General features: G+C 36.4%; 1 protein-coding gene across 2 annotated transcripts in view; it reads left to right on the forward strand.

The window, feature by feature from the left end:
- Positions 1 to 13,330, forward strand: part of lrrk2 (leucine-rich repeat kinase 2) — a 130,695-nt gene that overhangs the window by 88,330 nt on the left and 29,035 nt on the right. For both annotated transcript variants that reach the window (XM_073066270.1, XM_073066269.1), the window contains exons 37-42: positions 612 to 803; positions 3,267 to 3,413; positions 4,653 to 4,765; positions 7,219 to 7,409; positions 9,544 to 9,704; positions 10,948 to 11,118. In XM_073066270.1, coding sequence (XP_072922371.1) covers positions 612 to 803; positions 3,267 to 3,413; positions 4,653 to 4,765; positions 7,219 to 7,409; positions 9,544 to 9,704; positions 10,948 to 11,118 — 975 coding nt within the window. The remainder of the gene's footprint in view (positions 1 to 611; positions 804 to 3,266; positions 3,414 to 4,652; positions 4,766 to 7,218; positions 7,410 to 9,543; positions 9,705 to 10,947; positions 11,119 to 13,330) is intronic.

Raw genomic sequence — 13,330 nt, forward strand, 5'->3', positions numbered from 1 at the left:
CATTGATCTGACTGTATATATTTTTGGATCTATGGAAGTACATTCCATCATCAGTTTGTCCCTGCACACCACTCTATCTCCATCTACATTAAAATTCCCTTGCTTTTCTGCACCTTTCCAAATGTAGTGCCTCACAGTTGACCAGATTAAATTGTACTTGCTACTTTTCTGATCAACTGATTAAACTATCATGTATTGGTATAACAAAAGTTTTCCTGCTGCCAACCCTGCAGTGATTTAGTGTTAGATCATTTGCAACCCTCTCTGTTTACCTGTAAGTCAATGTCAATATCAGTTCTGTAATTAAAGAACATTGAAGATGTTAATCTTGTCCAGGTTGTTTTATAACTAGTTCTATTTGATTTGTAAGCAAATTGAATAAAAAATCAATTACACAGCAAAATAGTGCAGAATGTTCAACAAAATATTTATTTATTGAGATACAGCATGGAATAGGCCCTTCCAGCCCTTCAAGCTACGCCAGCCAGCAATTCCCCAATTTAATCCTAGCCTAATCACAGGACAATTTACTATGACCAATTAACCTACTTATTGCTGATTATTGTAATGACAAAATTATTACCTTGTTTCTATTGCATTAAAACAATCAGGGTACATTCTGTTGGGCCAGATTGTGGATCACATTGATTCCCTGCTGGAAGAGTGGTTTCCAGGCCTACTGGAGACTGATATAAACGGTGAAGGAGGGACTCTTTTGAAGAAGTATGCCATGTACAGCTTTGAAAATGGTCAAGAGTGTCAGCGAATTCTACTGGATGATTTATTAGAAGTGGCAGAAACAGGTATTTATCTCTATGTAACATCTGAATTGTGATAAGTTGATGAAATATATATTTTCCAATTGTAGCTTTCTTTATGTTTAGAGTTAACTCTGTGGGTTTCTTTGGTAAGTTGGAATAACTACTGATTATAGTTGTGTAGGCTGTTTGAAATGGTCAGTTGAAAGTATTAGACAGTATGCATTACAATTATGTATTTGGGCTCATGCATTCAAGTCACAGTATTTTATTAACAATTTGGGAAGTAATTGTGATCCAGCATCTGCAGTCTCTTGTGTCGCCATCTTGATCCTATCTGGGACATAACAGATTCTGCAAATAATGGAAATCTTGAGTAACACACACAAAATAATGCCAGAATCATCAGGTCAGGCAGTATCTATGGCAGGAAATGAAGAGTCAATATTTGGGCCAAGACTCTTCAACCCGACTGGAAAGGAAGTGCACATAAACCAACATAAGGTGGTGGGATAGGGAGGCGCACAAGCTGGCAGGTGATGGGTGAGGCCAGGTGAGAGGGAAGATGAGTCTTATTTGAGTTGGTTTTCTGCACCAATGTGATGAGAAAAATTGTTCAGTGACATTTGTAAAATATAAAAGGCAACTCTATTATTCTTAATTTACCCTTCACATTATTCCTAATAGTGTGAAAGGTAAATCATGGTTGACTAATTTATTGGAGTTCTTCGAAGAACTAATGGGTGCAATAAGAAAGGACAATCATATCCTTACCTTTCCCCTCCCCCACCCCACCCAACCCTCCACTTTCTGCAGGGATTGCTCCCGCCCTCCATGATTCCTTTGTCTATTTGTCCCTCCCCATTAATCTCCCTCCCAGCACTTATCCCTGCAAGTGGCCTAAATGCTACACCTGCCCATACACCACCTCTCTCACCTCCATTCAGGGCCCCAGGCAGTCCTTCCAGGTGAGGCAACACTTAACCTGTGAATGTACTACTGCCGCTGCTCTCAATACAGCCTCCGCCACATTGGTGAGACTCATCATAAATTGGGGAACTGTTCCATTGAATACCTCCATACCATCCACCAGAAGCTGAACTTCCCAGTGGCCAAACATTGTAATTCCAATTCCTGTTCCGACATGTCACTCCATGGCCTCCTCTTCTGCCAGGGTGGAGGAGCAACACCATACATTTTGTCTGCATAGCATTTTCTGGTTGGCAAGATATAATGAATGGTGTACAACAGGAATCAATGCTGAGACTTCAACTTTTTATACCTTAAAAGAATTGCTTTGGTGCAGACCCCCAGTGTATGCTTCTGCATTTACTGGTGACATGAAGTAAGTAACCCAGATGTGAAGAGGGCATGAGAGAGCTACAAAAGGATGTATGGCTCAAATGAATAGGAGAAGATCTGACAGATGGAGTAGAATGTTGAAAGTGTAAAATTTTGTTGGGAAGTCAAAATAAAGCATACTGCTTTAACATTCTATGAAATAAAGGAATGGTTGTTTGCCCTGGCATATTTCAGGGAAGCTATCAATTTATCCATAACAAAATGAAGTCTGCAACACAAAACAGAGGATCTGCATCTGAATCAATCTTGTTTTATTGACAGACTATAATGGATTAAGAACTGAATAATTTAGAAGGAAGAGATCAGTTTAGATTTGTGAATGGTAGTGGAGAAGAGGCAGCCACATGAGGAGAAGCTACCATTCATATGCCTAACATTAAACACAGAAGCACTTAGTAATAGTAAGGAAGGCAAGGCAGAAATACTAATCTAATTCCAAGCTCTTTCAAATTCTGTGCAGTCATTTTAATATTCACTTGACCAGTTCAGGTGATTCACTCATGATTTTTAAGAACTATTTGGTGACAATATCTGATCCTTAAACACAATCAAAGGTTTTAAAGGTACATTTAATGTCAGAGAAATGTATACAATATACATCCAGAAATGCTATTTCTTTGCAACCATCCACGAAAACATAAGAGTGCCCCAAAGACCGAACGACAGTTAAATGCTGGAACCCCAATGTCCTCCCCCCAGCTCCCCTCCCTCTCACGCATAAGTGGCAGCAAGCAACAATCCCCCCTCTCCCCACCGGCAAAAAAAGCATCGGTACCCGCCACCGAGCACTCTGGCGTGAGCAAAGCAACAGTAAAGACACAGATTTGCAATTATCCCAAAGGCTTCGTGGTTCACCAGGTATTTGACATACCACAGGCTCTCTCTTTCCCCCTAATAAGGGAAAAAGGAGATGTCTCCATTTTCACAGCAAGCGGGGAGACATAACAAACAACTGGCTGGTTTACGATGTTAGAAGTCCATTATGTCGCTTTTACGAGCTCAGTAGATCTAAACTACTTTGAAATGAATTAGATCTTTAAGATTTGAGTTGGCTTTAAAATGTCATGATTAAATTACAGTGTAGTTATTAGTCTTTGGGATGTATTAAGTTTAACTGTATTCAAAATCGCTGTTTTCTTTTTACAGAAGATTTTTTGACTTGTCCAACTGATAGAAGCAACAAAATTTCAATTTCTCAAATTGCCCCAGACCTTGTTCTGGTTGATTTACCCCGAAATATTTTATTGGATGTTAACCAGCTTGAACTTGAACACTCACCTGAATTTCTGTTGGGTAAGGATGGATTTTTGTAATCTTATTCTTTAAATTGTAAACCATTCTCTTAGTTGCATTGAAGACAAAATCTGGATTTTATATAGGATGCACAGTTACCGTAGATTTCGCACTACAGAGCACACCTGATTAAAAGCCGCTGGCTCTAATTTTAGAAATAAAATCAATTTTGTACTTGTACAAGCCGCACCGGATTTTAGGCCGCACCGGATTTTCGGCCGCAGGTGTCCCACGTTGTAATATGAGATATTTACACAGAAAGATATTACACGTGAGGATTTTTTAACTTTTAATTAAATCCATATGGTAACATAAACAAATACATATTGCAAATGCTTTTTTTCGAACCGTGCCTGTAACGCGGCTACTTTTAAATATACGTTGCGTATACTTTTTTACTGAACAACATTCCAATATCTCCTAACGACTGGTAAAAAATATATATACTGCAGCCTACCAGGAAAAGTTATTGATCGCCTTTAACTTAAAAGCAGCGTTCGCTCAGATCTAATGCCGCTCGCGTAATGCGCTCGCCCCCCTCCTTCCCATTTATCGCAAACCGGTATATTTCCCACAAGACGCGGCGAAACCGGGTGTGACGTCATAGCATCCCAGGATGTAGTACAGAAAACAAATATAGTTAAAACACTTCTAACTTTAACTAACAAATGAATTACTAAGCGAAAATATTATAAACTAAATAACTGCCATAAAGGCAGCACAATGCTTTTCTTCGAGTGTTTTCCATGTTGATGAGGGTGAGTACAAATGACTGATTTACAATAATTTAATTGTGAAAGTGCGCTTGATTTATCGTACAATTTCATTGGACCTCTGTGAACTACTCATCAATTTTATTGGTCTACTGTTACGAGGCAAAATGTTTTTGGCGGCATGAAAAAAAATCATGTATTAGCCGCACCGTAGTAAAGGCCGCAGTGTTCAAAACTGTTCAAAATGTGGGAAAAAAGTAGCGGCTTATAATCCGACATCTACGGTATATATTTTTATAAGATAAATTTTTTTAAAGATATTTTTGAAAATGTTTGCACAGCAAATTAATTAGCCTCTGCTGCAATAGGCTGACCAACAGTAAATTCTTTGAAAAAAATGTTTCTTAAAAAAAGGAGCAATTTTTAGTTGGAACTTTTAATTATTTATATTAAACCTATTGAAACATTTGTTTGAAAAGCTTGTCAGTTTCCGTAGTGAAATGACAATCAGCTTTTTGTTTTGAAGGTGATGGAGGATTTGGATCTGTATACCAGGCAACTTACAGACAACAAGAAGCAGCTGTTAAAATATTTAACAAGCATGTTTCACAGATGTTTCTACATCGCCTTTTAAGACAAGTATGTAATGAAAGCAAGATTTTAAATGCTAACAGTTATGTTACAGATGTAATGACATTGTCTTTTATTAAGCAATCGAGGGTAACACTGTAGGCACAGTAATTTATAGTTAAAATTGTGAGCTATAAATTATAGTTAAAATATTAAAATTATCTCTTAATATTTATGATTTCATTCTGGAGACAATTGTTTCTCTGCAGTATGTCCATGTGATTATTTACATAACATTTAGAATTTGGAAAATGATCCTGTGCTTCAGAACTCTAGTGATTTAGAATTTGCTCAAACTCTGAGGTCTCCCACATACTGGTTCTGATACTATGCTTGAAACCCTAGCAGAAAAGCTTTGGAACACTGATTAGATATTTTACTTCTCAAGTTAACAGATTTTACAGCATTAGGAATAAATATTTACTGAATTTTAAAGCCTGTGGTTTCTATTATTGAGCATTAAACATTGCGAGGAAATATTTGTATTGCACTTCACCACAGTTGATCAGGTTTATAAGGTGTCTACTGATTTGGTTTTATATTCTTTAGAAACTGTGCCTACTCATTAAGTCATAAAGTTATATGTCATTGCATTGGTAATTTCAAATTTGTAAAGAAGAATTACCTTTGGCATCTAATGAAAATCCCTTTATTCACCAAACTATGGATTTATCCCTTTAACTGCTAAGTATGGATTATATCCACACATTTTGTCTGCAATGAGCAATCAACTATTACAAATTTGGAATCTCAATAATTCCTTCTATCTTTAATTATTGGCAAGTTATGATAGCAATCTATTAATTTTGATCTTTAATATTAATTTTAAATAATATTGATCTTTTCTTTCCATCTTTCTCCTTGCTTTAATCTAACATTCTCCTTTCTTTCTTTCCTCTCACTTGTTTGTCTTTATGATTCTGATATGACATTGAGTTCGCTATTTAATTCAGATTTCCTGGCTAGATCTCTGAAGTTTCAGAAAACAGCCATTGAACTGATTGAAAGATGCATTGTGACTTGTCCTTTTCACTTGCGTCCTAGATTACCTATAGAGGGAGACATGCTATTTCATAGTAGGATCTTGGGAAGTTTAAGGTGATAGGCTTGTGTAAATGAATGTGTAAGCTTCTGCAAATTCTTACCTTTGAGTTATAGTATGTGACAATTGTTGATAGCTATTTGGTTACCCTGATGATCCATATCAGAGATAAAGCTTTACCCAATTAAGTGGGGTTTCACTTTTATGGCATTTTAAGTCTAAACTAAAACACTATTACTTCATTTTCAAATCTTTCATAATACAGCAACATCTGTTTATTTCTACGTTTGAATTTCTTTCTTATTAAATGAAGAAATTCAGAAGTGACTGGTTTATATGATTTTTCAGTGATACATATCTTGAATGCCAATAAAATGCAGAAAGATTAGAATTTGAACAATTCATTAAAAGAAGGCAATTTTTATCGTTTTTAGCTGAGGTTAGATTCCTAATTTGATAAATTCACTTTTTCCAACCAGATCTGTTAATACATAAAAATGCATAGTTTTTCATATCATTCAGTTCTGTGACTGTTCACAAAATATAAGTCTTCAGTTAGTATTTTTAATCAACAATGCATGGCATATTAACTAATTTAAAAATGTTTATTATTTTTGTCACTTGGGTTTTTGATGCTTAAACTCATGTGCATTGACTGTTGAAAGATCATTGATGCGTTTTGCAATTATGCAGTTTATTCTATCTGGGTATTGTTGAGTGATAATTCATGAATATGAGCTTCTGGCTGGAATTCTTGGTGCCATTTGCAGAAAATTTTTAAAACCACTATAATAGTTCATGGAATTTTAAGGGCATATTATATTGACTAAATTACATGGTGAGCCACTGGTTTGCTTGGAGAACACTTCACATCCTTAATATTCCACTTATTGCATGTGGCCCACAATGGTAATCAGAATTCAGCTGAGTCTCTTGACTACAAGGACACACATGGCATGTTTCAAAAGCTTTTGAATATGTATATTGTATAAGTTATCTTGAAAATTATCTATGTTGCTGGTATAGCCCGCAAATTCTTCTGTATATTTTTAAAAGTAATTTTTTTTGGGTTTTCCAGATTACATTGCTCCAAGTGGGCACTTCTTTGAAAACACATTTTTATGAAAATATGTTTTCAATTGCAAAAGAAGCTGTACATGTTACTTCTTTTAAATGTGTGCTTGAGTATTTTATAAATTAAAATTGCAAAGAAACTTTTTGTTCTAAGATCTGTGCACTATGCTGGTTTTAGCCAATCTATACAGCATATTCAGTGAATTACAATGATTTTGAGTAGAACATGTAAAACAGACCCTTTTAATGTGTTTAATTAACATCTAGTTTGTATTTTAACCAGAAGTTCTATCTCTTTTTTTTATCTGCGGTAAGTAATATGTGTATGCAATTATATAATATTCAGGAACTTGCAGTTCATTGTCAACTGCGTCATCCAAGTTTGATTTCATTATTTGCTGCTACCTGTCGGCCTCGGATGTTGGTCATGGAATTGGCACCCAAAGGGTCCCTAGATCAGTTACTTAACCATGAGAAAGAACAACTTAATCGAAAACTTCAACATCGGATAGCTCTACATGTGGCTGATGGCTTAAGGTATCTATAACTTGGTACATTGTGCTTCAATATAATTAACAATACACTTGGGCAAAAAAAATAAACTCCTGATTGCAGTGTCTAATACTTTGATGTCTGTCAGCATAGGACATTTATCTTCAGTCATGATGCACTGCTGTTAGCTGTTGGAAGTTGTCATGTATTATTTATGACACAAGCAGAAAAAGAAGAAAATCATTGAACTGGTTTAGACTTCACATTATTTACTTGTTTAAATGGAGGAAAATGTCTTTGAACCAAAGACAATTTGTAGAAAAGAAAGCTAATTCACCAATAAACATAAAAATCTAATGATCAAAAGTTACCATAAGTTGCAATTGAAGTTCTTGCTTTGCCTAAAATGATTTAGAATGTGTTTTGATAATAATTTTGGACAATAGGTTACAGAAACAGAAAATGCAAGAAATATTTTGCAGGTCAAGCATCATTTGAGGAAAGAAAAAATAAGGGAATTCTTCAGATCAAATACCCTTTGTCAGAACTAGGAAAGAGAGAAAACATGTTGGTTTTAAGTTGCACAGAAGGTTGTAACTTTAAGTTAACTTGTATTTTCTCTTTCTAAATTTTGACAAACATTCTTTGACTTGAACTATTAATTCTATTTCTCTTTCCACAGAATTGCAAAATCTGTTGAACACTTACTGTATTTTGTTTTCATTTCAGATTTTTTATTTACAGTTTTTATCGGTTTCTATTTGAAACTAGAATTTTCCTCCCAAAATCCTTTGCCTTATTTTCTATATATTTTCTGAAGCTTGTAATCCATAAAATCTTAAAAGCTTTTCTAAAATATTGGATTCAAATAGTCTTCTAATATTCTTGTTTTCCTCTTCTGTTTTTTAAACTTGGAGTTTTTTGGAAAGTAGTTAAATTTCATGTCTTAACTATAGTAATAAAAGAGCAGTCATCTTCACAGAGCAGTAACTGGTAAGTAGATTCTACTAGTGCCCTCCTCTTAGGCATTTATTTAAGGCTGAGGATGCCTGATGAGGCCAGTGTACCACTGTAGATTTTATCATTGAGTGAGTGTAGGAAGTGCTTGATAGGTAGATGAGAGGATAGTTTGCCTGGCATTATGATCTTTACACAGCATGTTTTTCAAGAATGTTTTAAGAATATTTTCCTCTGTTTATTTGTTAATTTATCCTGGTAACAGAATTAAGGAGGCAGATATAATGCATGAAAATAAATTGTGGCCTGCTTAACAGACTGATCTTCCTTGTAGATGTTATCACATTTCTTCATGAAAAAACAAGCAACATGTAATAAGAAATAACTTAGTTTTTTGTGTTTTTAAAATGTTTGCAATGCAATATATGATATATATGGATTAAGAAAATCCTATGTCTTAGATTTACAGTATCTAACCAATCATAATTCAAATTCCACATAATTAATTCTTGAATTTAGGTGTGTACCAATGAGCATAATTTACACTAAGATTTGCAAGCAATACTATATTAAATTAAATATGCTAAAATAGCACTCTAAAATCAATAAGGGATAGTCTGTTAGGATTTCCGTATTTAAATATTAAACCAAAGTTTCATTTATGATCAAAAGATACAACTCTGAAATTCTTCTTCTCCAGATAGCCAAGAAACCAAGAAAGAAAAGAATGCCAGCATGATCAACAACCCCCAAAATTCCTCCTCCCCGCACAAAAAAAATCAAACAAAAATGGAGCAGGCACATCGACCCCTAATCCCCCTCCCCCACACACAAAAAATAAGAAAGATTGGGCGAAAAGCATAGAATATATTTTAAAAACTATGATACTTAAAAAAAAAGTCTATGGTCCAAGTCCATATCCAAAGCACAGCAAACTTGTGTAACATTGTCCCTCTCCATAACTGAACGATCTCACCAGCAATATACAGGCAGTCTAACCTCTCCGTTGCAAAGCAATCTCACCAGCAATAGAAAGGCAATCTCCCCTCTCTGTGGCAGAGCGATCTCACCAGCAAAGCATCAATTGATGGATAGAGATCCGGTTTTGTTTGTAGTATGTGATTACAAGTTTGCTTCTTTTAAATCTCTTTCCAGAATGATTTTTAAAAATATTCAGTTTGTTTGCTTTTATCCATGTTAATAATATACACTTTTTAAACAGATATCTTCATTCTTCAATGATAATCTATCGAGATATGAAGCCTCATAATGTGCTTCTGTTCAGCTTGAACCCTAATTCAGCTATAATTGCCAAAATTGCTGATTATGGTATTGCTCAATATTGCGGTAGAATGGGAATCAAGAATTCTGAGGGGACACCAGGTAAAATCTTACACTTTTTCTAAAGTAAAATTCACTGACGTGTTTATTTGAAAACATTTTAACTCTTTAAAAAATTTATTTCAGATTGCTGAGAACTGCTTGTTCTTGCCGACAACACCATGCATCAACAATTTACAGAACATGTCACCCAGAGATTTAGGCTATATATTTTTTTTGTGACTGTCTGTTTACTGCTTTTTTTAATGTGTCTTGTGCTGTGTATGGTTGTTTTGCACTTAGGTCCCGGAGGAACACTTTTTTTTTCTTTGGCTGTATTCGTGGGCATTCATGTATGGTTTTCCGCTCTCTACCTTTTTCACCTATCACCTCCCAGGTTCTTACGTTATCCCTCCTCCCCCACCTGCCCATCTTCCTCCTCTCCTGGCTTCACCTATCACCTGCCAGCTTGTTCTCCTTCCCATCCTCCACCTTCTTATTCTGGCTTCTTCCCCCTACCTTTCCAGTCCTGATCAAGTGTTTATTTCCTGCCAGAGAAGTGCCTGACTGCTGAGTTCCTCCAGCATTTTGTGCTCATTGCTCTTAATTTCCAGAATCTACAGAATCTCTTGATAATAAATGCTAAACTCTTCAATTTACACTGTTATACTTAATGTAATAAATGCAAAATACAGAATAATTTGAAATGTTACAAAGGAGTGAGGCAATTGTACAGTACTATGCAAAAGTCTTAGGTATATAGCCTGGTGCCTTAGACTTTTGCACAGTACAGTAGTAATTTTGTGTATTGCACTGTACTGCTGCTGCAGAAGAAAAAAAAATCATGATACATCTGAGTGATGATAAACCTGATTCTAATATGGGTCTCCATTGTGGACTGAGAGTGGTGTCTCAGGGCTGGGTGTGTCTGCACCTACAGCACACCCTGCCCCTGTCAATCCTCTACCACCTATCCCATACCCCTTCCCGTACTCCATTCTCAAAATTCCTAACATCTTTTGCTCCCACAAGATTTACAAACTCTTTGCTCCACGTTGATAAACACAGTACTGTGTTAAAGTCTTAGACACCTTAGCTTATATATATCTGTGCTAAAGATTTTTACACAGTACTATATATGAAATCAAATTACTGAGAAAAGTGAAAACTGGGATGGAAAAGAAAATGATAGCATAGTTTTTGAGAAATGGATTCCTACTTTTGCTCAACAGGATTTGAAAGGGTAATGTGATTGTGGTATTTTAACTGAAAGTGACTTTGAATATTTTAAATTATTTTGTTCTAGGGTTTCGAGCACCAGAAGTTGCAAAAGGAAATGTCATCTACAATCACCAGGCCGATATATATTCCTTTGGATTACTTTTGTACGATATCATTACGAATGGTAAAAGAATCTCTGATGGAATGAAGTTTCCAAATGACTTTGATGAGATAGCAGTTCAGGGGAGATTGCCAGGTAATTATTTCCTTTAAAACCAATGAATGAGAAACCCAATTAGTACAATTTCTAATAAAATATTCTGTTTATTTGTCTTCACACCAGTGCTTTCTATTGAATCTACATTTTCGTCTTAAGTGTATTGAATGTGACTGAATCCAATTTCTCTTCCTCTACAGTGAGGGTACCTGGTGACACTGGATTGTATTGTCCCATATCTGACCTGCTATCCTCCCCAACATATATGTATTTGTAGCTGCATGATGTAGAAGCTGGTGGACCCCATTGTGGTTCCTGGTGACCACATTTACAGCAAGTGTTGATTGCTTGAGGACCTCAGGCTCAAAGTTGATGACCTGGAATCTGAGCTTCGAACACTGTGGTGCATCGGGAAGGGGGAGAGTTACTTGGGCATTGTGTTTCAGGAGGCAGTCACACCCATTAGATTAAAGACTTCAAATTTGGTCTGTGGCCGGGGACAAAAGGGTGCGACTTCAAATGAGGCCAATAGAGGGATCCATGAGGTGGTGCTGCAGAAACCTCAGAACGTGAGCTGGCACAGTAGGCCTGAGATTCTTCCTCACTTTGCAGATGGGAATAAGAGCAGTAGGAAGAATGAGCAATCAAACCATGACACCATGGTACAAGAAGTCATGCAAGAGGAGGTAGAGAAGGAAAAATGTTGTTGTGATTGGTGATAGTACAGTCAGGGGAATGGACACAATTATTTGTTGCAAAAATTGGGAGTCCTGAAGGCTGTGCTCCCTGCCTGATGCCTGGTTATAGAACATAGAATTTTACAGCACATTACAGGCTCTTCGGCCCACAATATTGTGCTGACCATATAACGTACTCTGGAGACTGCCTAGAATTTCCCTAGAGCATAGCCCTCTATTTTTCTAAGAGATGGCTTTGGGCCACCTCATCTGACCCTGCAGAGAAATTTGGAGTGGAGGGGGAAAGATCCAGCTGCTGTGGTGCATGTGGGGACACATGACATAGGAATAACAAGGAATGAAGTTCTGACAAAAAAAATTGGGCAGCTAGGGACTAAATTAAAATTCAGGACCAAAAGGGTAATAATCTCTGGATTGTTATCAAAGCTACATGTAAATTTGGCACAGTGTTAATAAGATCAGTGAGTTAAATATCCGGCTCAGAGATTGGTGTGGGAGAAGTGGGTTTGAATTCCGATACGTTAGCATCAGTATTGGGAAGGTGGGAGCTGCTTCGATGGGCAGGCTCCACCTGAACCATGCTGGGATCAGGGTCCTGGCAAATTGCATAACTAGTGCTTTAAACTAAATATTGGGGGGGGGGGGGGGGTTGGGTTTAGCAACTTGTAGAAGTATGGGTAAAGTAAAAGATAAGGCTAGTGCAGAAGAGGTTACTGAAATGTCCATAATAAAAATTAAGACAGAAAGTTTAGAAAGAGATACAAATTTAATTTAAGGCAATATGGAGAACAAATTGAGAAGTGTGGTCAATGCAGGACAGAAGATAAATTTGAATGCACATAGTATATGAAATAAGATAGATGAGCTTATGACAATGTTAAAATATTCACAGGGGATCTCAATTAATGAGGAACTGGTCAAAGTTGATTGGAAAGAGACATTAACAGGGATGATGGTACAGCAGCAGTGGCAGAAATTTGAGATTCGAGGCAGAAGTGAGTGTCATCACTATTACTACCATAGAACAGTGCAGAATAAGTTCTGAAGGTAGATATGTCACCTGAACCAGATGGACTACATTCAAGGGTTCTAAAAGAGGTATCTGAAAAGACTGTGGAGGCATTAGTTATGATTTATTGAGAATTGTTGGATTCTGGAATGGTTCTGAAGGACTGGAAAATCACAATCATCACTTCATTCTTAAAGAAAGGAAGGAGGCAAAGCCAGGAAATTATAGGCCAGTTAGCTTGATTTCAGTGGTTCGTAAGAAAATAGAGTTAATTATTAAAAATGAAATTTTGGAGTATGTGATTAAAATATAAGTCTGCATGGTTGCCTTAACAGAAAATCTTGTCTAACAAATCTGTTGTAATTCTATGAAGAAGTAACAGGAAAGAGAGACAAAGGAGTGCCAGTGGATGTTGTTTACTTGAATTTTTAGAAAGCCTTTGACAAGGAGCCACATACGAGACTGCTAAACAAGATGGGAGCACATGGTAATATAGGAAAGATTGGAAAGAGACTAGCATGGACAGATGATTAGCTGACTGACA

This window comes from Hemitrygon akajei, chromosome 14 (assembly GCF_048418815.1).
Source record: "Hemitrygon akajei chromosome 14, sHemAka1.3, whole genome shotgun sequence".
Taxonomy (NCBI): Eukaryota; Metazoa; Chordata; class Chondrichthyes; order Myliobatiformes; family Dasyatidae; genus Hemitrygon; species Hemitrygon akajei.